The following is a 24,458-nucleotide window of genomic DNA, read 5'->3' as shown; positions in this document are numbered from 1 at the left end:
CCTCCCCCGACTTCTAATTTACCCTCTCTGCTTTGTCCTTGCTTAAAGAGGTGAGCTCTAGACTCCCTGTTCCACATCCTTCCTCGTGCTGCTTTGCCTCCCCGCGTCGATGGACTTTCATCCCTCCGGAACCATAGTCCAAATAGTCTCTCTCTGCTTTAAGTGGCCTCTGGTCATCATGTTTTATCACAAAGACAGCAAAGTAACTAATAATACACACACAGAGAACCAATCACAGAAGGCCCAGGAGCCGCTCAGCTGGGAAAGACCCTTGTCAAGGCCAACAACCTCTGTTCCAGCCCAGTGACCAACATGGCGGCAGGAGAGAATTGTCTCCAGCAGGCTGTCCTCCCACCTTCACCTGTGCACCGTGACACATGCAAACCCCCATAGGTACACAACAATAATCATGATATTAATAATAATTAATTAAATAAAAATGTAAAGTTATTAAGGTTGCCTTGTCTTGTCTTGTTTTGCAATGTTGGGGATGGAATCCAGAGTCTTTTTATGTTCTGTTTTGGTTTGTTTTTTTGAGACAGGGTTTCTCTGTGTAGCCCTGGCTATCCTGGAACCTGCTCTGTAGACCACGCTGGCCTTGAACTCACAGAGATCCTCCTGCCTCTGCCTCTTCAGAGTTGAGATTAAAGGTGTGTGCCACCACTGCCTGGCTGAAATCCAGAGTTTTATACACACTAAGCAGCTGATTGATTGCCTCTGAGCCATCTCCCCAGTCTTTGGATTTCATTTTTTGTTCTTTTAATACAAGGCCTTATTGTATTTCCTGGACGGACCTCAAACCCATGGTCCTCCTGTCCCTTCCTCCCAAGTGCTGAGATTATAGGAGTTTGCCACTCTGGCCAGCAAAGTTGCACTAGAAAAGACTGAGGTGCTTTCCCCTAAATAGACAATTAGCCCAGGGAGGCACATCTGCGGAAGGAACACAAGAGAAGTCTGTGAGGTTCAAGTTGCAGCTTGCTTTGATTTCCACAACTCATTTCGGAGGACCAAGCAGCGTCTTTTCTCTCCTTGTGGCAACTGGGAGGCAACTGGCTGGGAGTCGGAGGATGCAAACAGATAGCCCCTCTGCACGTGGATGCCACTGGCAAAGCGTCAACATATATCTTATCAAGGAGAATGGGCTCCTGTAGAAAGCAATTAAGGTCCAGAGGGCAAGAGGATCATATGCTAAGCCAGCCTTGGGGAAACTCAGCAGATCAACTGGCAGCCAGAACAGAGCAGGGTCCGGTAGCCTCGGAGAGGCAGAGTGTGCCTGCTTGCCTCCCTGATGAAGATGGAGAACAAGGGGATAGAGACACCTCTGCCCAAGCCACACACGAAAGGAGTAAGTGCCAATTTTGGAAACCGCCTGTCCCACCAATCCGGAGACCTGTGTATGTAGATGAGGGACGTGGAATCAGTCTATCAAGGAGAGGTTGGAGGGGAGATTGCCTACACAGAAGGTCGCAAGGGGACTGCCACACCCAAATGCCGTGGCTCAGAGCAAGCATGCTCCAGCAAAGCTTTGGGGAGGCCAGATGGTGTTGCTTCAGAACCCTCATCTACCCTGTTCCTTCACCCTCAAGGGCAAAGGCAGGAGAAATGTGCACCCGGAAACAGAAAGGGAGGCCCCAGCTCCGGCAGCACCTGCTTGGGTTGCCTCCTCCAGCTCCCATCTAAGGAGGAAACGGAGGCCTAGCCTCCCTGCCCCGCCCCCATACTAGAAGCTTCAGGAACCAACCCTCCCAGAGTCCCTAATCTTGGAAATCTCTCCTGCAGCGCCTCCAGCCCACACTGATCCTGACTACGCTAAGCGCATCCTTTGGCTCAGCCTTCCAATATGGCTACAACATCTCTGTGATCAACACACCTCACAAGGTGGGCACACGGCGGGTCTTATGGGTAAAAGTCAGCTGCTGTTTCACGTCTGCAAGCCTCCATCTTCTCCTACGACTCCCTAGACACCCACTTCTGAGGACCAGGGACAGCTAGAGGCATTTTTTCCAGAAATGTCATCTTTTTTGTTTGCTTGTTTTTAAAAACATACCAATCCCAGTTCCCCCTCCTTCCTTTCCTCCCACTTCCCCATCTTCCCCCAACCGTATCCCCATCCGCTCCTCTGAGAGGGTAAGGCTTCCCTTGGAAAGTCAACTAAGTCTGTCCCATCACCTCTTTAAGGCAGGAACAACCCCCCACCCCACCCCAGCCCCAGCCCCACCCCCAGCTGTGCCTAGGCTGAGCAAGATATCTCTCCATAGAGAGTGGGCTCCGCCAAGTCACTTCATGCATTAGGGTTAAATCCTGGTCCCTGCCAGGGTATACTGATGGGAGACTTGAGGTCCAGAGGGAGAGACCAAGGAAGCAGGACTCCCAAGGACCGATGCAGAAAGGATGTCCCTGGAGGGGCAAAGGGGACAAGCGCCTTGGTTGGCATGGTCTGTTCACTTACGTGTGTAAATTCAGCAGTGTTTTTTAAGACTCAGTGTCACAGGAGGCAGGCACAGCAAGGCTCACCTGTCATCCCAGACGCTGAGGATGAGAAGTATAGCATTGCTTAGAGGAAGGAAAGCAAGCAGTTCCCCACAGTATATATACGTAGATGGATCTGTATGCATATGGACTGTGTTTATATACACTATATATTATCATCGATGGAGCATCTTTGATCTTATGAAGGTTTGGGTGGTATTTTATTTTGCAATACTGAGAATCAAACCCGGGGCCTCATGCACACCAGAAAAGTGCTCTACCACAGAGCAACATCCCCAGCCAGGGGATTTTTTTTTTTTAATATTTTATTTCACCAGGCATAGTGGCGAACACCTCCCATCTCAGCACTGGAGAGGCAGAGGCAGGAGGGTGTCTTGTGAGTTCAAGGCCAGCCTGGTCTACACAGAAAGCTCCAGTACAGGCATGACTACATAGAGAGACACTGTCTCAAAAGAACAAAGAGGAAAACACACACGTGTATAATTGCATTTATTTATTTATTTTTATCCAGTCTGTCTGGAGTGTGTCTGAGGATGTGTGGGGCATATACTTGCCACAGCGAGTGTGTGAGCTCAGAAGACAGCTCACAGGAATCCTCTCTCTGCTTCTACCTTGAGGGTCTGGCTCAGGTCATCCGCTTTGGCAGTGACCACTAAAGCCACCTCACCGGTCCCAGTCCTAGGTTTATTGAGACATTTTTATACATTAAGCTGGCCCTGAACCATCCTCCTGCCTCAACCTCTCCAGTGTGTTGATTAGAGGCATGAACCACTGCCGGTGGCCCTGTCAGAGAAGCAACAGGTAGTAATTGAAGCTCCAGGTGTCAGCCCACCAGAAGGAGAATCCCTGATGGGTGAATCTCCAATAGACAAGGCCCTGAGATCACAGACTCCAGAATGCCTTTGGCTTCTGCTGTGACTTTACAGGTTGGCCGCTGCCATCTTTCTCTGGTATCTGGCATGGTGTGAATGGGTGTGGGGAGATCCCCACTGCCTGTAATATAGAGAGTTTATCTCATTGAAATATCACGTTCTACTGGGCATTTTTACTTGTGGATTATTATGAATATGATTTCTATCTAATCTGTACTGTCTAATTAATAATAATAATGTTAGTTTAAATAGAGTTTTGGTGATTGAAAATAAATACAAGAAAACACCACACAGCTAGGGCCTTAGAGTTTTACTTAAGGAGCTGCGTAGATGGTTAAGGATTAAGTTAAGTTCAGGTTAATGATTAAGGAAAACAACTGAGTCCCAGGAGCCAGCTTGGCTCAAATTCTTTAAATCTTAATGTTGAAAGGCATGTTCACAGGCTTCAGAGTGCATCACAGCCAAAACAAAGCTGCAACCGGCCTCAGGGCAGGGCAGATTGAGATGTTTTGATAATTGCTTTGAGATGAAAAACCCTGGAAAACATCTAAAGCTCACGAGGACGCGTAGCTGAGGGACAGATTCAGTAGGCTAGGGATCAAATCCACAAAGCAGCTCAATTATTACTCCTTAATGTACTTTCTTTGCTAAAATTGATCAGTGACCAAAGGCGACGATTAAGTCCTTGTACCCATTTCTGCGCTCAGTCTCCTAACATAAAAAGTTATCGCTGAGTGGGTATAGACCCTAAAGAGTTAAAGTAGAGCTGACTATTTTTCATGCATAAAAGTTTAGGTTTGCGATTTCTTTAAGATTTCTCATAAGATTACCTTTCAATATACAAAATCAAGTGATTGATTCTTTCTTTGAAATGGAAATATGCAGCCTGACAGCAAAAGAACCAGCTGAGAAAAATATGGCTTGCTCACACTCTGTTAATCTATAACAAGTTGCTCGGGTCCAAGTGAAAGAACGAACAGATGAACGTGGGTTCTTGGGACAGCTTGTTTTTCACCTGTAATACATAAAATGTTTAATTGTATAAGAAAAACATGCTGTTTTTTACTTGTATTCATTGTAATCATTCACTTGAAAAAAAACAATGAAACCACATTGAAATTTTTACATTGCTTGAAAGATTTTGCTGGGGTCTATAGCTGTAACAGGAAAAAAACAAAGTGAGTTAGAAGGAAGACATCAAGAAAGATAGAGGGGACATTTCTGGATCGAGATAAGAATGCAGAATGGAGAACACAGAATGAGAAGGAGAGTGTGTGAGTATCTTTCCCCTCAGATAAAAAAAAAAAAAGTCATAGGCCAACTCGGGGAATCCCTTTAGAGCCCTGCCCTGCTCGAGGCTGGCCCTCAGGCAGCAGAAAATCTCTTTGCCCAGTGTTGTGGCTTATTGGTTTGTTTTTGTGGTGTCCAGAATTAAACCCAGGGTCTGGAAGGATAAGCAAGCGCTCCACCACTGAGCTACACCCCCTGTTTGGGATCCGGTTTGTTTTGTTTTTTAAATCTCTCTGTGTGTGCCCCAATAGTGGCTAGAAGAGTCTCTGAAGCAGGTGGTTGTGAGCCTCCTGACATGGGTGTCACCTGACGTGGGTGCTAGGAACCAAACTCCAGTCCTCTGCAAGAGCTGCAAGTGCTCTTTACTGCTACCATCTCTCCAGTCTCCCCCTCCACACCACATTTTAAGGCAGAATCTTGTGTGTAGCTGAAGCTGACCTTGAAGTTCTGATCCTCCTGCCTCCACCTCCCCCAAGGGCTGAGATTACAGGTGTGTTCCACCATAGCTGATCTTACTCAGGGTTGGAGATGGAACCAGGGTTTCGTGCGCACTAGGTAAGTGTTCTACTCTCTGCTGCATGCCCAGCCCTGAACATCTCCTCTAAGTACCACACAGGCTAAGTGCTGTCTCCATTATAATTAATGTGCTGGCCAGTTTTATGTCAACTTGATACAAGCTAGAGTTATTTTTGGAAGATGCTGTAGAGTATTATTTTAAGGTGTGTTGCTTTTGTTTATGCTGGATTTGTTTAACTCCGCAAAGCTGTGGTTCTTTGCATGTCTACAACACCCAATGGCCTAATAAAGAGATGAACAGCCAATAACAAGGCAAAAGAAAGGATAGGCGAGGCTGGCAGGCAGAGAGAATAAATCAAAGGAGAAATGTGGAAGAAAGAAGTAGCCAGAAGAGGAGGAGGACTCCAGGGTGGCGGGGTGGGGGCTAGCTACTCAGCTACACAGCAAACCATGGAGTAAGAAACAAAGAAAGGTATACAGGAATAGAAAAGGAAAAGCCAGAGGTGAAAGATAGATGGCTAATTTAAGAAAAGATGACAAGAGCCAGTCAATGGTAGCGCACGCCTTTAATCCTAGTACTGGGGAGGCAGAGGCAGGCGGATCTCTGTGAGTTCGAGGTCATCCTGGTCTACAAGAGCTAGTTCCAGGACAGGCTCCAAAGCTGTAGTGATGAGGCGTGGGCCTGATTTTCCTCCCTCCCGGCTCCCGCACAGCTAGCTTTACACCCAAAATAACAACACACAAATTGTGTTCATTTAAATACTGCCTGGCCCATTATATCTAGCCTCTTACTGGCTAACTCTCACATCTTGCTTTAACCCATATCTAGTAATCTGTGTATCACCACAGGGTTGTGGCTTACCAGGAAGATTCTAACCTACGTCCATTTCGGGCCGGAGCTTCATGGCATCTGCCTGACTCTGCTTTCTTCCTCCCAGAATTCTGTTCTGTCTATTCCATCCACCTAAGGGTTGGCCTATCAAAAGGCCAAGGCAGTTTTTTTTTTTTTTTTGGTTTTTCGAGACAGGGTTTCTCTGTGGCTTTGGAGCCTGTCCTGGAACTAGCTCTTGTAGACCAGGCTGGGCAGTTTCTTTATTAACCAATGTAAGGAACACATAAACAGATGACCCTCCTACACCACAAAGCTATAGAGAAACACTGTCGAAAAGAAAAGAAAAGGAAAGGAAAGGAAAGAAAAGAAAAGAAAAGAAAAGAAAAGAAAAGAAAAGAAAAGAAAAAAATGGCAAGAAACAAGCCGAGCTAAGGCTAGGCCTTTATAGTTAAGAATAAGCCTCGGTGTATGGTTGATTTGGGAGCTGGGTGGCAGACCCCCAAAAGAGTAAAAACATCAGGAAGAGGGAACATAACTTGAGAAAATACTCCCACTAGATTGGCCTGTGGGTGAATGTTTTCTTGATTAATGATTGGTATGAGAGAACACAGCTCTCTGTGGGTGGGGCAAGCCCTGGGCAGGTGGTTCAGGGTTCTATAAGAAAGCAGGCTGAGCAAGCCAGAGAAGCAAGCCAGTGAGCAGCATTCCTCCACGGCCTCTGCTTCAGCTCCTGCCTCCAGGTTCCTGCCTTGAGTTCCTGCCCTGACTTCCCTCCATGATGAGGTGTGACCCAAGAGCTATAGGATGAAATCAGTCTTTTCTTCCCAAGCTGCTTCCGGCGTTCTGTCATAGCTCTGGAAGCCTGTCTCAAACAGAAGCAGATGCTGTGTAGAACGGGTGAGATGAAGGCTCTGGAGGTCGACTCGCTGCCCAAGGTCACCCAGTTAGCGTGACTCTTTCCCACACTGCCTCTGGCAGAATAAGAATCTGAAAGCAAATTTTTAGCAATTTTTGTTGAGTACACTTCCCATCTCTACCCCTCACACAGAGTTTGATTTTTGCTCTCAGACACCAACAGAACCCTACGAGGTTCCACTGTGTCCTGTGGGTACTGGCAGGAGCAGTCCTCTATGAGACAGCCAGGGACAGCTAAGAACACCTACGTCGCCATTTCTGTGAGTGGCACAGTGGCTTGAGCAACGGATGGGGTCCTGTCTTTCAGGTCTTCAAGTCGTTTTACAACGACACGCACTTTGAGCGGTATGGAACGTTCATGGACGAGAATTCCCTGCTGCTCCTGTGGTCCTGTACGGTCTCCATGTTCCCTCTGGGAGGCTTGTTGGGGTCCTTGATTGTTGGCCCAATGGTCAATAAGTGGGGCAGGTAAATAGTAGATGTTATTCCCAAACTTGAAGTTCATCACAGGCCACAGGCTCTCCTGAGGACTGAGCTCCTGCTGAGTAGCTGAGACACCCTGAAATCAGATCTGCAAGCAAGCTTCAGCATGGCCGCAGACATCAGGGCTCAAGCTAGCCAGGCAGATGCCTAGGAGAAGCATCCTCCCACCTCCTGCCCTAGAGGGGCTGCATCCTCTGAGGTGAAGGTGCTGATGGAGCTTAGCTGGGTGCCTCCTTTGTAAGCCCTATGGCAAGAGCTCAGAAAGGCCATTCCAGGAGGCTCATTCTGGTTCAGGTGGCTAACAGCGCTCTTCATATGGGCTCAGCAGGTGTCCTGAAGTTGGGAACAGGGCTGAGTGAATCACCACACGAGCCTTGCTTGGTCTCAAATCTCCAATGGAAGTGAAGCCCGTATCTGTGCACTTTGCTTGACTACTCACAAGCCCAGGTTGCAGAGGCGTGACTGAAGATAAGGAGGGCCTGCAGGTCAAGGTCCCCAGGGAGGCAAAGTCTAAGTTGAGGTCACAGGGTGGGGCACAGATGCCTTCTGCTTGGGCAGGCTGTGCTCATTGGAACTTGTCACACCAAGTTAGGCTGTGTGAGGATGGGAGTGGAGAACCCATAATGAAAAACAGCTCTAAAAAATAGTGATTTCCTTTCCACGCGTTAGACAGTTGGAAACCCTGTTTATGAAAACTGGACACAGAAGTGTCTCCTTGCAAATACTTGGTGGGGAGTGAACTTGTCCTTTCTTGTGCAGTTGAGTGAAGAAAGAATTCAATGGATTCTAGCCAATCACGCCACTGGTCAGGCTGGTCAGGCTATGCACGCTTATCGCCTCGCCAACATCGATTAGGTTGTTCTAGAAACCCAAGCTTTCCTTCCTCCTCCTCCTCAGTTATGAAACTTTGACTGTAGAGGAAACTTAAAGACCTTTTGTTTTGAGATAGTGTCTCCAATGTAGACCAGGCTGGCCTGTCACTCACAGAGATCCACCTGCCTCTGCCTCCAGGAGCTAAGATCACCCCTATGCTCTTAGAGACAGTCTCCCCAGACTCATATTGCAAATGAGAAACCAGGAGCTGGAGTGGGGTCAGCCTGCCTAGGAGATCAGGAAGGGGGGGTATCAGGAATATAGGACTGCTATGTGCTGTTTATTCTCCTGGGTCTTCAGGGGCTCCAGGGGGAAGCTGCGGGCTGTGGCAGCCCTAGGGAGCGAAAAGCGGCCAGGGAAATCCAGAGTGCACATCAGTATGTTGGCTACCAGAGGACATTTTCATTAGGACCCTATCAGCCCTGTTTAACCTACAACCGTCAGGAGGTGGGCCCCCAAACAGGTCTGAGCTGGGGAGCCATTAGCAGCTCCTGGAGGGGTGTGGCAGGACACAGCTGTAATCTAGCCCTCGGGAGGCAGAGGCCAGAGCACTGGCTACAAAGCAAATCTAAGGCCGGTTGGGGATACATGAGGCCCTATTTCAAAGAAACTAAAGCAAACAAGCCACCAAAGGTGGTTTCTGGGGCCTGGAGGGCAGGCACCCAGCTTGGTGCTGCTTTACAGATCATTGGGTTTCGTGGTAGAGGTCATCGAGTCTCATTCTGCACCCCATCTGTTATGGAAATCTATCTGGTCAATATCCCTGGCCAGCATCAGAGATGCTAGACATCACCAGTGGGCTTGACTACCCCCAGCCACCTCAAGCTCGAACCCAGTGCAGCTGCCCTGTTGGGAACACACCGCCCCCTCCGCCGCTCCTGCTAGTGAGCCCTCTCGCTCCTAGAACTTTGACACGCACTTCCTTTACTGCTTTCCCGTTCTTGGTCAGCTTGAGGTTCCTTCAGTAAACGTGGAGAGAGTGTCCTGTATTATAAGAGCGCTAGTCCAGCATGAGGAATACCCCTCCAACGACCCAGTCATCTGAAGGCCCTGAGGGGCAGGGATTGCTGCACCCACATGCACGGCCCTGGGGGACACTCCGGGGCCCAGGCCTCCTCAGGCACAGTGTAGGTCCTTTGCAGGGAACAGCCTGGAACACTGGGTTTGATGTGAAAAACCTGTGCTGGGCACCCCTGTCCCCTGCTGTCTTGCAGAAAAGGTACTCTGCTGATCAACAATGTCTTCGCTATCACCCCTGCCATCCTGATGGGAGTCAGCAAAGTGGCCCGGGCTTTTGAGCTGATCATCTTGTCTCGAGTGCTGGTGGGAATCTGTGCAGGTACCAAGAGTGACCAGCTCAGTCCCTGGGCTGGAGAAGCCTAGGGTAGGAGGCAGCACAGACAGGCCAGTGGGACCCTGTAACAGATGCTGGGAGAACCTGGCAGCCAGAGTCTGCTTTGATATGTTAAATAAGCACCTCAGCCATTTCTCCAGGGTTTGAGACCTAGAGACCTAGGTAGGAGATCTAGACTGAGAAAGAAAGGAACAGAGGGAACGGGGAGGGGGAGAGGGAGAGGGAGACAGAGAGAGAAAAAGAGAGAGAGAGAGAGAGAGGGAGGGAGAGGGAGAGGGAGGGGGGGAAGAGGGGGTAGGAAGGAGACATTTTACTGTGAAGAACATATAACAACCCAGTTTTGCAGGTATCTTCCAAGGAGGATGAATGACTTCAAAGGAAAAGACTACAGAATCTAGTGTCTCTGTCTCAGGCAACAGTTAGGATCTCCTCCCTCACCCCCCTCCCCAAGACAATGTTTCTCTGTGCAACAGTCCTAGCTGTCTTGGAACTCACTCTGTAGCCCAGGCTGACCTCAAACTCACAGAGATCCGCCTGCCTCTGCTTCCCAGAATGCTGGGATTAAAGGCGTGCGCCACCACCGACCGCTGGCAGTTAGCATTCTTTTTTTTTGGCTTTTTTTTTTTCCGAGACAGGGTTTCTCTGTGGCTTTGGAGCCTGTCCTGGAACTAGCTCTTGTAGACCAGGCTGGTCTCGAACTCACAGAGATCTGCCTGCCTCTGCCTCCCGAGTGCTGGGATTAAAGGCGTGCGCCACCATCGCCAGGCAGCAGTTAGCATTCTTAACTATAGCGCTTTCTCTTATTTCTTAAAGTGGAGAGAGCCTGGGCTAGCAATGTGGCTCAGTGGTAGAGGAACCACACCCACAGGGAATAACAAAAGAAAGGGCTGAGCACAGCTCAGTGGTAGAGGACTTGCCTTGCGTGCATCTATACCACAAGCAAGACAAAACAAAAAAGTCTATGCAAGTGATGTGTGCTTAAGAAATAATAGAAATCAACCAAAATAAGACTTGAGTATTTAAGTTCACATAAAGAGTGACCACAAGCACAGACTCCTTCACTCAACAGTAGTCTGGCCCAGAAGCTGGGAAGGTAACAGTATCATTTTTGAATGATGCCGTAAAGAAACCAAAACCCACTCTGTGTGTGCAAAGGAAAGTTTACTCCAAACTTTTTTGAAAGGCGTTCTTTCAGGGAAAACAGAAAGAAGCAACTGGGGTGGGGTGGTGGTGGTGGCAGCAGCAGCAGGGGTGGTATAGGAAGTAGTGGGTAGTGGCAGTGGTGGGGGGTGATGGTAGTGAGTCGGGGGGTGAGATATTTCTAGGGTTTTAAGGGAACCGGTACCTGACCTGGGGTGGAGAGGAGTCTGTGAGCTGGTGTGGAGGGCTTTGAAGTCTATAGCAGGTACTTGTAAGGACTGATGGAACCTAGAGGCCAGCAGAGACCCTTATATGCTGATAGGTGTGAGTTAATGGAAGAGCCATAGGTCTCTGTTACCAGAGAAGAATCACTCCTTTTAGTGGGTAGGGACTATTTTCTCATGCTCCTCCTGCTGCGGAGTGACTGCTGGCTTTTGTCTAAATGCCAGACTTTGGAGAAAGGGATTTCTTGGCAGACAGCTTTCACGCTCTAGCAGGGCTGAAAGGGGAGGGTTGGGAGAGGCAGTGGTAGCAGGTTCAAACTGAATGATCAACATCACCCTCTTCCCATCCCAGTGAGACTCAAGGATTAAGAGTTGGGTCGAGTCAACCTTAGGCACGGGGTTCTGAGAGCCTGGGACCGGCTCCTGGTGACCCTGATTCCCATGTTGTCTGAACCAGGCGTCTCCTACAGCGCTCTTCCCATGTACCTGGGAGAACTGGCTCCCAAAAACCTGAGAGGCACCTTAGGAACAATGACTGAGGTATTCGTCATCATTGGAGTCCTCATGGCGCAGATCTTCAGTCTGCAGGCCATCCTGGGCAATACCACAGGTAACCAGCAGCATGTGGGGTGTGGTAGGGAGCGGTAAACAGTCAGCACGCATGTGCAGCCCTGGCTCATTTGAGCCCAAACTTATCAATGGTCCAAACAGGATGGTGTTTTGGTGACCTTTAGGTCAGCTTGTGGATTTAAGACCTTGCCTAGGGCAGTGTTGCTGAGTCCTAGAGGCAAGGGCAGGCTCAGAGATAAGCAAGGCTAGGCTGGCCAGTCAATGAGCTCCCTCTATCTGCTTGCCACAGCTCCCCCACCCCTCCCAACCGCCAGCAGGAATGTTGGGGTCATGGGCACACACAGACACAGTATTTTAGGTAGGTTCTGGGGAGACAGCTGGGGTCTTCATGCAAGTGTTCTTACCCACCAATCCCTTTCCTCTCTTTTAACAGGTATGCCCTTTGTGGGCAGCCACATTTTGGCAAGGACTAGGTGCCCACCACCCTCGCTTATCACCTGGTTGGGCAAGGTGGGGGCCGAGCCAGGACGGGAAACATCTGTGCACCTGTAACAGATTCAAGTCTGAAGCCTTCGTGTTTGTCCTGTCCAGGCTGGCCTATCCTCTTGGCTCTCACGGGGGTCCCTGCACTGATTCAGCTTCTCTCCCTGCCCTTCTTCCCCGAGAGCCCCCGTTACACTCTGATTGAGAAAGGAGACGAAGAGACAGCAAGGCAAGGTACGGGGACACTACTGGGGGCTACTCACCCACAGCCCCCAGTGCACAAAACGGCATAAAACGCGCAGATGCCATCTGGCGAGATCGCGAGCGGGGTCAAGGTCACGTGGACAGGGTTTGAGAGCTGACAGCGTGTGCTGGGTGGACAGAGCGATTGGGGCGAGGCCTGGGCTCTGGAGAAGGGCCTGGCTGCGGTACAATAAAAGCAGAGGTGGATGTGGCATGCTGCCTCTCTGTCCTGTAGCTCTACGGAGGCTGCGAGGCTGCAACTACGACGTGGAGGCCGAGATGGAAGAAATGCGCGAGGAGGAGCGCAAGGAGCAAGCGGAGGGTCGCCTATCGGTGCTCAACCTCTTCACCTTTCGGCCCTTGCGCTGGCAGCTGATCTCTATCATCGTACTCATGGCGGGCCAGCAGCTGTCCGGGATCAACGCGGTGCGCGGGACCATCTCTCCCAGAGTTTGGGTCCCCTTGCGTCTTTTTTAAAGGAATTCACAGAAGGCTCAAGAGTAATAGTTTGCATTTTGACGCCTGTGAAACTCAGTCTGGCCTTCAGGAGGGATCAGCAGCAAAGTTGAGGCTGGGTGGAGGGGTTCAGGGAGCACAGTGCATGTTATTACTCTGGGTGTTTCCTGTGTGGAAAAACAGGAGCTAGTCTGCAAGGCGGTTCCATATTAAGGTGCTTGCTGCCAAGTCTGACCTGAGTTTGGTCCCTGGGACACACACAGTGGAATGAGAGAAACAACTCCTCTGACCACCACTCAAGTGCCATAGAATGTGTGCAGGCTACTGCCTGCTGCCTGCTGCCTGCTGCCTGCTGCCTGCTGCCGCCACCCTGATTCCTGCCACTGCCCCGCTGCCCTGCTGCCCTGTTGCCTGCACGCACGAGCGTACACACACACATACACACACGAGGGCGGTAAAGGGAGGGAGAGAGAATAAATCAATACAATAAAGATGGAGAGACTTGGCCAAGCTGCTACAGTGGCCTGTAAGCCGAGAGCGACAAGACTCCGAGTTCGACTCTTGTCCACCACCAAGAGCTAAAGGCAGGAAACAGAACCAAGCATTATGAGCTGGGCCAAGAGAAATATGAATGGTTCATAACAGGAAGGTCATCTTCTGGGGGACAGTACCATGGGCACCTCCAAACTCATGTAGAGGTTTCTCCTGGGTGGATTCTAGCCACAGCATCTGTCCATGGATGTTTTGACACCATATAAGCACATGGCCACAGTAGACAGAAGACGATCTTCTGGGCTTCTGGGACTCAGCAGACCAGGAACAATTCCAGAGCGAGCAACGCATGCCTTCTCCTACCCCAAGGTTCATGCCTGCATGGCAGTCTTCGATGTCTAGAAGAAAATCACCTCGAAGAACCTGGGTACCTGGTATGCAGAACCTCAGCAGTTCAGGCTGGAGATCCCATGCAACCTGGTGGCCAATAAAACTGATGCAGACGTGGGAGATGATTCAAACGAACTTCGGTTTTGCCGAGACGTTCTCCTTGCCCCTGTACTTTGCCTCAGCTGCCGCCGGTACTAGTGTCATGAAGCTCTTCGATGCTGCAACTTGATGAGCCGTGGTTTACAAAGAAAGTCCTGGGGGACTTCGTGGATGAGGCCAAACAGGAGCTGAAGAATTCCAAGTGGAGCAGAAATGAGAGGCAACACCAGATAGCGCAGAGCGGCATGATCAAGAGCAATCTTCATTTTGTTTTGTGTTTCGAGGCAGGACTTCTCTGTGTAACCCTGGCTGTCCCAGAACTTGGTCTGTGGACCTGGCTGACCTCCAACTCACAGAGACCCACCTGCTTTTGCCTCCTGAGTGCTGGGATTAAAGGCGTGTGCCGCCACCACCCATCCCTGTCTCCTTAATCAGAAGACATCCACCCATGGCTAAGTTGGGGTATCTGGGAGTCATTTGCAATACCCTATGTCTGAAGAACCTCTCCAGGTTACCCCTGCTCAACTTCCTGCAAACCCACCGTTCTGTGGTCCATGATGAGGGGACCACAAACACGCTGGACAGGCGTGACACCCACCGACCTCCCGCAGCAGGATGAGGATCCATGTCCCTCACATCTCCCCAGCCCACCCGCAGCCTGGCAGTGTAGACTCAGTGTGCATGTTCGTGTCTTCTTAGTAGACATTTAATGTCTGCTGTCATCCCAAATGGACCTTAGGGACTCTGCCTTGAGCTCCTGCTGATAGAATGACTGCTAGCCCCTACCTTCTCCTCTGTGTTCTGCAGAATCCGTGACACCTCTGTCCCTTTTCCTTCGGAGTCTCCCAACCAACCTTTTCAACAATCTTTTTGACGGACAGCAGTGAAAATTCCGGGGTTGTCTGTTTGTGTTGTTTGAGGAGCTCTTCTAGGCCGGGGTGAGAGCACAGGGGCAGGACTCTCCTGCGGTCGAGCGAAAACACCACAAGTCTGGCTACAGTTGGTCACACACATTTCTATCCCCCACCAAATGAACAACAGCTTCTTTTAAAGCCTCCACCTCAGGGCAGAAAGCTTCCTCCACCTCTCCAGAGCAAGTTAAACCTGCATCTTTTGTGAGTGACAGGAAATGGAAGAAGAGGAGTTACCCAGCTGCCTACCACTGCCCTGTTTCCTGCTGCCCCGCTGCCCTGCTGCCTGCCACTGCCCCGCTGCCTGCCACTGCCCCGCTGCCCTGCTGCCCCCTGTCCACCGCTGCCCCGCTGCCCGCCGCTGCCCTGCTTCGTGCTGCCAGTCTGCTTTTCTGATGGTCTTGAGCATCATTTGCTTTGTCTTCATTGTTTTGTTAGTATCGTTTCCTTTTGTACAATGGAGATTTAATTTCATAAACAAAAACAAAAGAAAGATGGGTAAAGAGATAGATGTAGATAGCTCATCGGTTAAGACCACTGGTTCCATTCCCGGCACCCAGCATGGCTACTCACAACCATCTGTATGTATAGTTCCAACACCCTCTTCTGGATGCCATGGGCACCACATGCACACAGAGCACAGACACATACATGCGGGCTAAACACTATGAACATAAGATAAAAATAAGTACATCTTTTAAAAAAGAGAGACGAGAGAGAGAGGAGTCCCACTGGAAAGAGAGGAAACAAAATCAGACCTTATTTACAAAACTGGTATTTGCACTAAGGTCCTGGGAGCTGGGACAAGACATCCAGGGCGAAGAGGCAGCTCAGACACTCGGCCTCTCCCTACCTTTACATTTTTCTTGCTATATACCTTTTCTCTTTGTTTCTTAGTCCCCAAAGAAAATCTCCTGCCTGTCGTTTTTTTGTTTTGGTTTCGGTTTTGTTTTGTTTTTAGCCCTCTCCATAAGAGACGTGCAGAGAAATGCCTGGCCTCTGGTCCCAGTCACAAGCTTCAGGGAAAGGCCATAGATTGATCTATCCTGGGTCAGGAGGTCCTGGTGTGCTCATTTGCTGCGGAACTATGATGTCATGTTCTGTGGATGCTGTTTTCGCTCTCCCTGTGGATGGGCAAATAGCTGGAAAATGGCAAATGTCCATTCTGGACCCGTTGGAGAAAAGACAGGTGACCCTGCTGGTGTCTAAGAGAAGTAACAGGAAGAGGTGACACCTGGTCTTCAAGAGTTGAATTGTTTAGCAAATGATCTTGGGAGTCACCCAGTGGGTACCATCCTAGGACTGGGCCAGGGTTGGCCCCAAACAAGGCAGAACCTGAGTTTGCAGGGTGTAAAGTCACATGGGGAAAGATGCCTGATTTCACTGATACCTTCTGCCTCCGTCCTAAACCAGACTCCCCACCAGTCTTCCCTACCCCCCACACTGTTCACCATTCAAAGCGAGGGCAGTAGCCCACTGACAAGTCTCAGGCCTCTGATCGCAGCCCTGTCTGTGTTTTAGATCAACTACTACGCAGACGTCATCTACACATCGGTTGGCGTGGACCCCACCCAGTCCCAGTACGTGACAGTGGGCTCTGGCGTGATCAACTTAGTGATGACTATCGTCTCGGTGAGTTACTGGAGAGCAGCCTCTCTCTGGCTGCAGGGTCTCCAAACAGCTCCCTAGCTAGAATACAGAAGCCCCTCAGGCCAGTTAGCATGCAGGTGACCCTAGTCCTGGAGGCACTATTTGAGTGCCCTTAGTCAAGGGTTGGGGTATAGCTCAGTTGATAGAGTGCTTGCCTATCATGCACAAGTTCCTGGGTTCAATCCCCAGCACCAGTGTCAAACTGCACACGATGGCTCAGACTTAACAGCTCAACACTTGGGAGGTGAAGGCAGGAGGATCAGAAGTTCAGAGTCATCCTTGATGATATCGTGAGTTCAGTCCCAGCCTGGGCAACATGAGACTCAGAAGCTAACAAATGCTCCAAAGCCAGCTATGATGGCAATTCTTGGCCCTTGACTACATCTGGAATTAACCCAAGCAGATGAGCACATGTGAAGGATTTTTTTCTTAATTAAATCATTTGAAATCATTTGAAGGGAAAACTTTTTTTTGTTTTGTTTTGTTTTTCGGTTTTGCTGTTATTGTTTTGTTTGTTTGCTTTTGGGTTTTTGTTTTTGATTTTGGAGTTTTTTGTTTGTTTGTTTTGGGAGGTTTTTTTTGTGTGTGTTTTGGCTTTTCAAGACAGGGTTTCCTAGTAGCTATGGAGCCAGTTCTGGAACTCGCTCTGTAGATCAGGCTGGCCTCAAACTCACAGAGATCATCCCTGCCTCCGGAGTGCTGAGATTAAAGGCATACGCCACCACTGCCAGGCTGGAAAACCCACTTTTAATTCAGATCTTTTGAGTCAGGAAGGTCTGCCTCTAATCTGGGCCACACCTCTGCTGGCAGTCTATGTAAGGGACACTGAAGAAGGAAACTTGCTCCCTCTGCCTGCTGGCTCTCACTCTTGCTGCCAAGTCCATTCCCTTCCTGGCATTAGAGCCTACTTCTTTGGGACTCCAGCATAGGCTGAAGACCGGCTGAGACATCCAGCCTGTGTACTCAACAACTGCTGGATTCTTGGACCTTCTGTTGGTAGACAGTCATTGTAGGGCAAGCTGAACCACAGCCTGTGAGACATTCTAATAAATCCGTGTGTGTGTGTGTGTGTGTGTGTGTGTATTCCTTCTATATATCTGTTCTTCTGGAGAACCCTGACTAATACAGACTTTGGTACCAGAAGTAGGGTACTGATATGACAGACCTAAGGACTTTGGGACTTTGGGCTCGGAAGGCCACTGCGCGTTCAAAGCTTGGTGAGCTGTGTGGAAGCTTGGGCGATAGGAACATTGAGAGCAGAGCAGATGATGGAGGCCTGGCTCGTGCATTTCCAGAGGGAAGCTTGAGAGTCGCTTAATGGCTCTCTCAGAGTTGCTGGCTATTTTGGGTTGAGTATCTGCGGTTCTGGTCAGCTGAACCAATCAGCTGTGATTGAGAAAAGACCAGCATCAACGAGGTGAAGGTCTTCTGAAAAGTGCTTCCTCAGTGTCGGCACGCAGAGGCTGTGTTCCACAGGTGGCCAAGGTTGTCCCTCCTGCTGACAGCTGAAGTTGTTGTAAGATTCATGTAAGATTCACGCAGTGGTACTGGTTTTGAAGGCATGAGGGAGTCATGGAAAGCAGCTGAGGCTTGGCACTGGGAGAGATCGGGAGGGGCCGATGGCAATAGTGTGGCCTCAGTAGCAGCTGGAGGCCCAGAACTGAAGCAGTCATGCAGAGAAGTCGAGGCCTGGCACCATGAGGAGAGCCCGGGAGAGGCTGCTGGTGAAGGCACAGCCCAGTGGCGGCAGAGACCCCAGCATTTTGGAGGCACCAGTACCGTCGTATGATTGCCGAGGACAGGACAGCTGTAGAGTCCTGTCTCAGAAGACAGGCTATGTGTTCTGCAGAGGACTGAGACAGAGAAGTGACCAAGTCCTATGGAGGAGCCGGAAGGTTATGAGTAAATCTCAGCTATTAGACACTGGGTTATTACAGTGTTGGAGTTGGGGGTGCTTTGTTCAGATTGAGACTGTGACCTGCTTCTTTCTTTTTGAAGGAATAAAGTACTTCATTTATTTTTTTTTTATTTTACTCTATCCCGTAGTTGAGAAACTTTAAACTTTTTTATTTTTAAAAAGAGACATTTTGGAGTTTTACAGAGACTTTGAGTTCTAAAAGAGACTGGATATGTGTTTTTGTTTTTTGAGTCAGGGTTTCTCTATGTAGTCCAGCTGTCCTGTAATTCATGCTATAGACCAGGCCAGCCTTGAACTCACAGAGATTCACCTGCCTCTGGTTCCCGACTGCTGGGATTAAAGACGTGTACCCACCACGCCTGGCTGAGACTGGATATTTTTAAAGAAACTTCTCAAGTGTTTAAGACTGGGGCTTTTCAGGCTTGTGAAATGTTTTATAATGTGCTGTCTTTATCACTGTGCCCTTTGGGGAATGAACAAGAAAGAAAAGGTTATGGTTTAACGGTGAGGTGTTTGTGTGTCAAGTTGACGAGGGGTCAGTTGTACTGGAAAGTGTTATGTCAACTTGACACAAGCTAGAGCCATCAGAGAGGAGGGAGCCTCAGTTGAGAAAGAGCCTCCATAGGACTGGACTGTAGGCAGCCTGGAGGGCAGGCTTCCCTAGAAAGATGCTAACTGGGAGGCCTGTCTGCAGTCCCGTTGAGGGGGCTGGAATCGGCTGGTGTCACTGCAAGGTGCTGACTGAGCTGGCTGGGGAGGATAGAGACAGAACGAATGTTTCTAGGGATGCACAATGATGCCACATAAAGAATGTGTTAGTGTCTTATGAGGTCACTATTGCTGTGACAGAACACCGTGACCGTCGAGGGGTTTATTTCCCTCGCAGTTCCACATAGCAGCTCATCATCAAAAGCAGTGCGGGCAGGAACTCGAATAAGACAGGACCCTGAAGGCAGGAGCTGGTGCAGAGGCCATGGAGGGGTGCTGCTTGCTGGCTTGCTCATTATGGCTTACTCTGCCCAGTTTCTTTTTTTTTTTTTTTTTTTTTTTTTTTTTTGGTTTTTCGAGACAGGGTTTCTCTGCAGCTTTGGAGCCTGTCCTGGAACTAGCTCTTGTAGACCAGGCTGGTCTCGAACTCACAGAGATCCGCCTGCCTCTGCCTCCCGAGTGCTGGGATTAAAGGTGTGCGCCACCACCGCCCGGCCTCTGCCCAGTTTCTTATAACACCCAGGACCATGAGTCCAGGGACCACGATGGCTGGACCCTCCCCCACCAACGGCTAATTAAGCAAATGCTCTACAGGCCTGCCTCAGGCCTGTCTCACGGAGACAGTTCTCCTCTGAGGTTCCCTCCTCCCCTGGGACTCAAACTTGTGTCAAGTTGACACAAAACTTGCCAGCACAACAAAGGTGATCACTGCCACCCAGAGAAGGCCAGACTGTAGTGACAATCTCAGTGTCCTACAGAGGAAGTTAGAGAGTGAGGCCAACGCTTCCAGACTCAGTCTCCACAGACAGACAGAGCTGATTTACTTCCTGGGATTTCTCCAGGTCAGGGGAGGGGGCGGGGGGGGGCGGGGCGCTGGGAGGGCTGCTGGACATGGTAGCTGACTGGCAATGTTTCAGATGATGGATGGATCTTACCCAGAAGGCTAGAGAGGAGAGACAAAGGACCCTGCAGTTTACACATTGGTGGTGGGGTTCTTCCTCCTTCGCTCTCCTTGAAGAGGAGAAATGCACTCTCAGACAGCGGTGTTTGTTAGCCAACGTTGTTAGCCACCTCCCGGCACCTACAAGAGGAGCAGCCCCTCTAAGGGAGAGAGGCCCAAAGATGCCAAAGCATTACATGCAGAGACTGGAAACCTTGGCTCTTGATCTCAAGATGACTCAGCAGTTACGCTGCTCTAGCACAGGGACGCTCACAGCCCACTGTAGCTCTAGTTCCAGGAACTCTAGCTCCCTCTTCTGTCCTCCGAGGGTACTGCATGCACATAGAGTACATTATTAAGTCAAGCAGGCTCACACATCCACATAAAATATAATGTGATTATGATAAGGGACAGCGTAGATATCCAGGGGTCTGCAAATGACAAAGACAATGTTGTGGAATCCCAAGGTGTAACTTACACCAAATAGGTCACCTGATGTAGCAGGGGTGAATAAGAAGAACCTAAGGAGGGCTGTGCAGGAGAGGGTGTAGGTTCGGAGTTCAGGGTCAATCCTTAGTACTAAGAGCCTCCTCCTCATATGCTCCCCTGCAGGCAGTCACTGTAGAGCGTCTGGGGCGGCGGATTCTCCTGCTGTCTGGCTATGGCATCTGTGGCTTGGCCTGCGTGGTGCTGACAGTGGCTCTCCTCCTCCAGGTCTGTTCTCACGTCCTGCCCTGTGGGCTGGGGTGTCACCATAGGGTTTCAAGGTCCCAACTGCAGGGGCGGATCTCAGTGCTTTCCAGCTGCTTCCTTTCATGGACAACTGCTTCATAAAACCCATTCCCAATGTAAAGTTCATGAGGGATTTTGCTCTACGGGGCCCGCAAATACAGGCGCGTAACTCAGTATGATGCTAGAATCGCAGGCAGTTGGGAATCACTGATAGATGCTGGGAATAGAATGGGAGTCTTCTAGAAGAGCAACAACAGTTCTTAACCACTGAGCCATCTCTGTAGTCCCTAGACTCTGATGTAGAAATGCAGTCTTGAGGTAATCCCCTGCAATGGGGACAGCTGGGCCCAGATCCCCTCTTGGAATCCTGCCAGATGTCAAGAGTGCCAAATGCCAGTGTTCAAAATATCTTGAAGACTAGAACTGGATAAACCTGGAAAGGAAACAGTTATAACAGGGGCTATAAAATACTTAGGGACGACAGGCAGTGGTGGCACACGCCTTTAATCCCAGCATTTAGGAGACAAAGGTAGGTGGAGCTCTGTGAGTTCAAGGCCAGCCTGGTCTACAAAGCAAGTTCCAGGACAGCCAGGGCTACATAGAGAAATTCTGTCTCAAAAAAACATAAAAAGAGCCCCCTCCTGATTTTCCCCTTGTTTGCGGTGGGCAGGGGTCTGTGGGGACCTCCTGAGGTGGAGGTGGGCTGCTGGCCTGCCTGCCTGGTAGTGGATGGGTTTCACCCCTTTGAGTTTATTCTGATTGATTTTTATTTTCTTGGTTTCTGGATAAACCACCCTCTGGGGATGGGAGAATAAAACATGTAATATTTAAAAAAAAAACATAAAAAGAATACAAATAATAAATAAATAAATACTTGGGGACTATTGTTGCCCTGGCTGGCCAGGAACTCATATAAACCAGAAGGAAGTAATAGAAGAGAAGAGATTATGTCCCTCTGTCAGAAGCCCTGGTGACTGTCCATCTTCTGACCCTCCATGGCATTGTACCCTGCCATCAATGGCTCCCTTCAGCATCCACCCTAATTCTCACTAGCTAGCTAGCCACTTAGCTTGGAGCCTGCCATACAGTTCAGTTTAAGCCTGTTAACCTGGTAATGTATTGGTCATCGAGAGCAGGGAACAGAGAACAGGTCTGGGACTCCCTTGTCCTTGGGACCCCTAGAAGGATTCTCCTCAGACAATTGTCAAATGAGTTGAAATCCCCACTCAGTCACCTCAAGACTGTGACCACTGTTTGCTCTGTCCCTGCGGGACTGAGGTTCTCCTGGTCTGTGTTCAGGGATCTATGGGTTCTGTGTCCACATTGGTGGGATAGAAGCAATGCTAACCACATTCATAGAGAGTAACAAGATTTGCGGGATAGAAACAGTGTTATCCACACTCAGAGAGGGCAACATGAAGATAAAACACAAAGCCGCCTGACTCAAACATGACGGAAAGGCAGCCCTCCCTTCAACCCCACTACTGTCAGGTAAGGCTGTGGAAACCTTGATGAATGGGAACATTCTGGCTCCATCCTATCTTTGCGGCCTCCGTGGGGCTCAGAATTCCTGCAGCAGGAGGGTGGGACTCAGCTTCCCATGAGGCTTTTGGCTTGAGGCCCACAGTGCTGCTTCTCCCACAGAGCACGGTCCCTGAGCTGTCTTACCTAGGCATCGTTTGTGTCTTTGCCTACATCGTGGGACATTCCATAGGGCCCAGTGAGTTCTTGCACACCTCGATGGGGACATTCCATGGGGCCCAGTGAGCTCTTGCACACCTCTAGAGGGGACATTCCATGGGGTCCAGTGAGATTTTGCACACCTCTATAGGGGACATTCCATGGGGTCCAGTGAGATTTTGCACACCTCAATGGGGACCAGTATGGAGCAAGGGCTGGAGAGGATTTGCACTGTGAAGTTTCCATCTGCTGGGTTGCTACAAACCTTCACTAGCATCCAGTTGAAGAAATAGTGCCAGCTATCACTCCCTGCTCTCCAACCCTCTGCCGTAATTTGAGGGTAAAATGGAGTTTCTTTTTGGCCCCCAGTCCCAGCAAGGGTGATCCACACAGGGAGGTCAGGGAGGTAAGGTGCTCCGAGGGTCTGAGGTTTAAAGTGAGGTCCTAGGAACCTTCAGGGCCATCTGAACCTTCCTTCCACCCAGGTCCTGTCCCCTCAGTGGTAAGGACAGAGATTGTCCTGCAGTCCTCTCGGACGGCTGCGTTCACGGTGGATGGGGCCGTGCACTGGTTTACCAACTTCGTCGTCGGCTTGGCATTCCCATCCATCCAGGTGAGTGGCCCTTTGTGCCGTCCTTGGCCACCCTGCCTTACCTCAAGACGCAGAGTAGTTCCTCCTTTCTTAAAAGCACCTCCGGGGGTTGGGGATGTAATTCAGTTTCTGCTGAGTTTGCCAAAAGGCTTTGGGTTGGATCCCAGCACAGCATGACCTGCTTACGGTGGTATAGGGCCGTAAAAGCAACCCTTGGAAGGTGGATATGGGAGCGTCAGACATTCAGAGCCGTCCTTGACTACATAGAGAGTTTGAGGCCCACCTGGTATATGTGAACTCTCATCTCAAAACAGCGACAATCCCCCCCAGCATCTACCAACCCAAAGCTACCACCAGGAGCTCTCAAGTGCTCAGTGTGAGACTCGCTTCGGCCCGGTTCTTTTTATTTGCTTGTTTTCCTGGGCTGGCAGTTCAACCCAGAACCTACCATGCATGATAGGCACTGCCTCCCCACTGCATGGTATCCTCAGCCTGGAACTCTTAGTCCCCCTGCCTCGGTATCCACAGTGCTGGAATGAGAAGTGCACACCACGGCACCCAATTTGAAATCCTTTAGTATGCCGTGCCCCTCTTGCAGAGGGGACTGTCCCTCAGAGTTGGAAATGGTTCTTTGTTAAAGATAAAAAAATGGTAGTGTTTCAGAAGAGGAGCAAACCCCTCCCACTTCCCTCCCCTGAGTCAACCAGACCTGGGCTTCCAGTGCAGGAAGGACCCAGAGTCTGTGAAGTCCATGGGAGCCCGGCACTAATGGTCCCTTTTGGAGGTTAGGGATGGGCCCAGTTTGCCCGCTGTTTTTCCCTCTAGGAGTGGAATAAAAGTGACCACAAAGAAAATCCCTGTGACTCGCAGAGGCACCAAGTGTGTTGTCTGAGGGGTCTCCTCCCCCCCCCCCGTCCACTCTCTGCTCTAGGCGGCCATCGGAGCCTACAGTTTCCTCATCTTCGCTGCCCTCTGCCTCCTCACCGCTGTATACATCTTCATGATAATTCCTGAGACCAAGGGCAAGACATTTGTGGAGATCAACTGTGCCTTCGCCAAGAGAAACGGAGTGCAGCTTCCAGAAGAGAAAGGAGGAGCGGCGGCCGAGCCTCACACACCCTCTCCGCCTGACAAGCAGACGTCCTTTTGATCGCTCTGCAGACCATGCACACCCAGCTTCTTTCTTGGAGAAGGACACTTGGGGACCAGGCCTTCTGAGGCTTTGGTTCCCTTGGCAGCTGGAAGATTTTGGAAGACACAGCACTAATTTACTCAACAAACGGGTTAGTTTCCAAGACTAACCATGAGAGGGTGGTGTAGATGGGTCGGAGCTGATTCTCTGATTCTTCATCAGTTCCAAAACTTGCATGAGGTAGGGATACATTTTAAGGCTTTACAAGTTCTGGGTCTTAGCTTTGTATTACTGTAACAAAATAACTGGGCCAACTAGCTGATTTAAAAAAAAATGATTTGGGCTCCTGTTTCTCAAGACTGAGCAGACCCCACAGCTTTAGGCCTCTGGCAAAGGTGACATATCACGGGTGGAAGGGTGTAGCAGAGCAGACTGCTTACGTCATCGTGATCCAGGAAGTGGAGAGTCACAAA

General features: G+C 49.9%; 1 protein-coding gene and 1 pseudogene across 2 annotated transcripts; both read left to right on the top strand.

The window, feature by feature from the left end:
• Positions 1-1,294: 1,294 nt before the first annotated feature.
• Slc2a7 (solute carrier family 2 member 7) lies at positions 1,295-24,003 on the top strand. 2 transcript variants are annotated; one of them, XM_038334476.1, is made up of 12 exons: positions 1,295-1,345; positions 1,780-1,878; positions 7,223-7,383; positions 9,486-9,610; positions 11,447-11,599; positions 12,151-12,276; positions 12,521-12,711; positions 16,155-16,265; positions 20,462-20,563; positions 22,226-22,301; positions 22,747-22,874; positions 23,785-24,003. In XM_038334476.1, exons 1-12 carry the CDS (start codon positions 1,295-1,297, stop codon positions 24,001-24,003), a joined length of 1,542 nt encoding a protein of 513 aa, XP_038190404.1. The 2 variants fall into 2 exon arrangements, with proteins under 2 accessions (XP_038190404.1, XP_038190403.1); XM_038334475.1 differs by having other exon boundaries at positions 1,780-1,889; positions 7,198-7,383.
• On the top strand, positions 13,052-15,029 carry LOC119816301 (annotated as a pseudogene).
• Positions 24,004-24,458: the final 455 nt, after the last annotated feature.

This window comes from Arvicola amphibius, chromosome 6 (genome assembly GCF_903992535.2).
Source record: "Arvicola amphibius chromosome 6, mArvAmp1.2, whole genome shotgun sequence".
Lineage (NCBI taxonomy): Eukaryota > Metazoa > Chordata > Mammalia > Rodentia > Cricetidae > Arvicola > Arvicola amphibius.
This window is presented reverse-complemented; position numbering and strand designations above follow the sequence as displayed.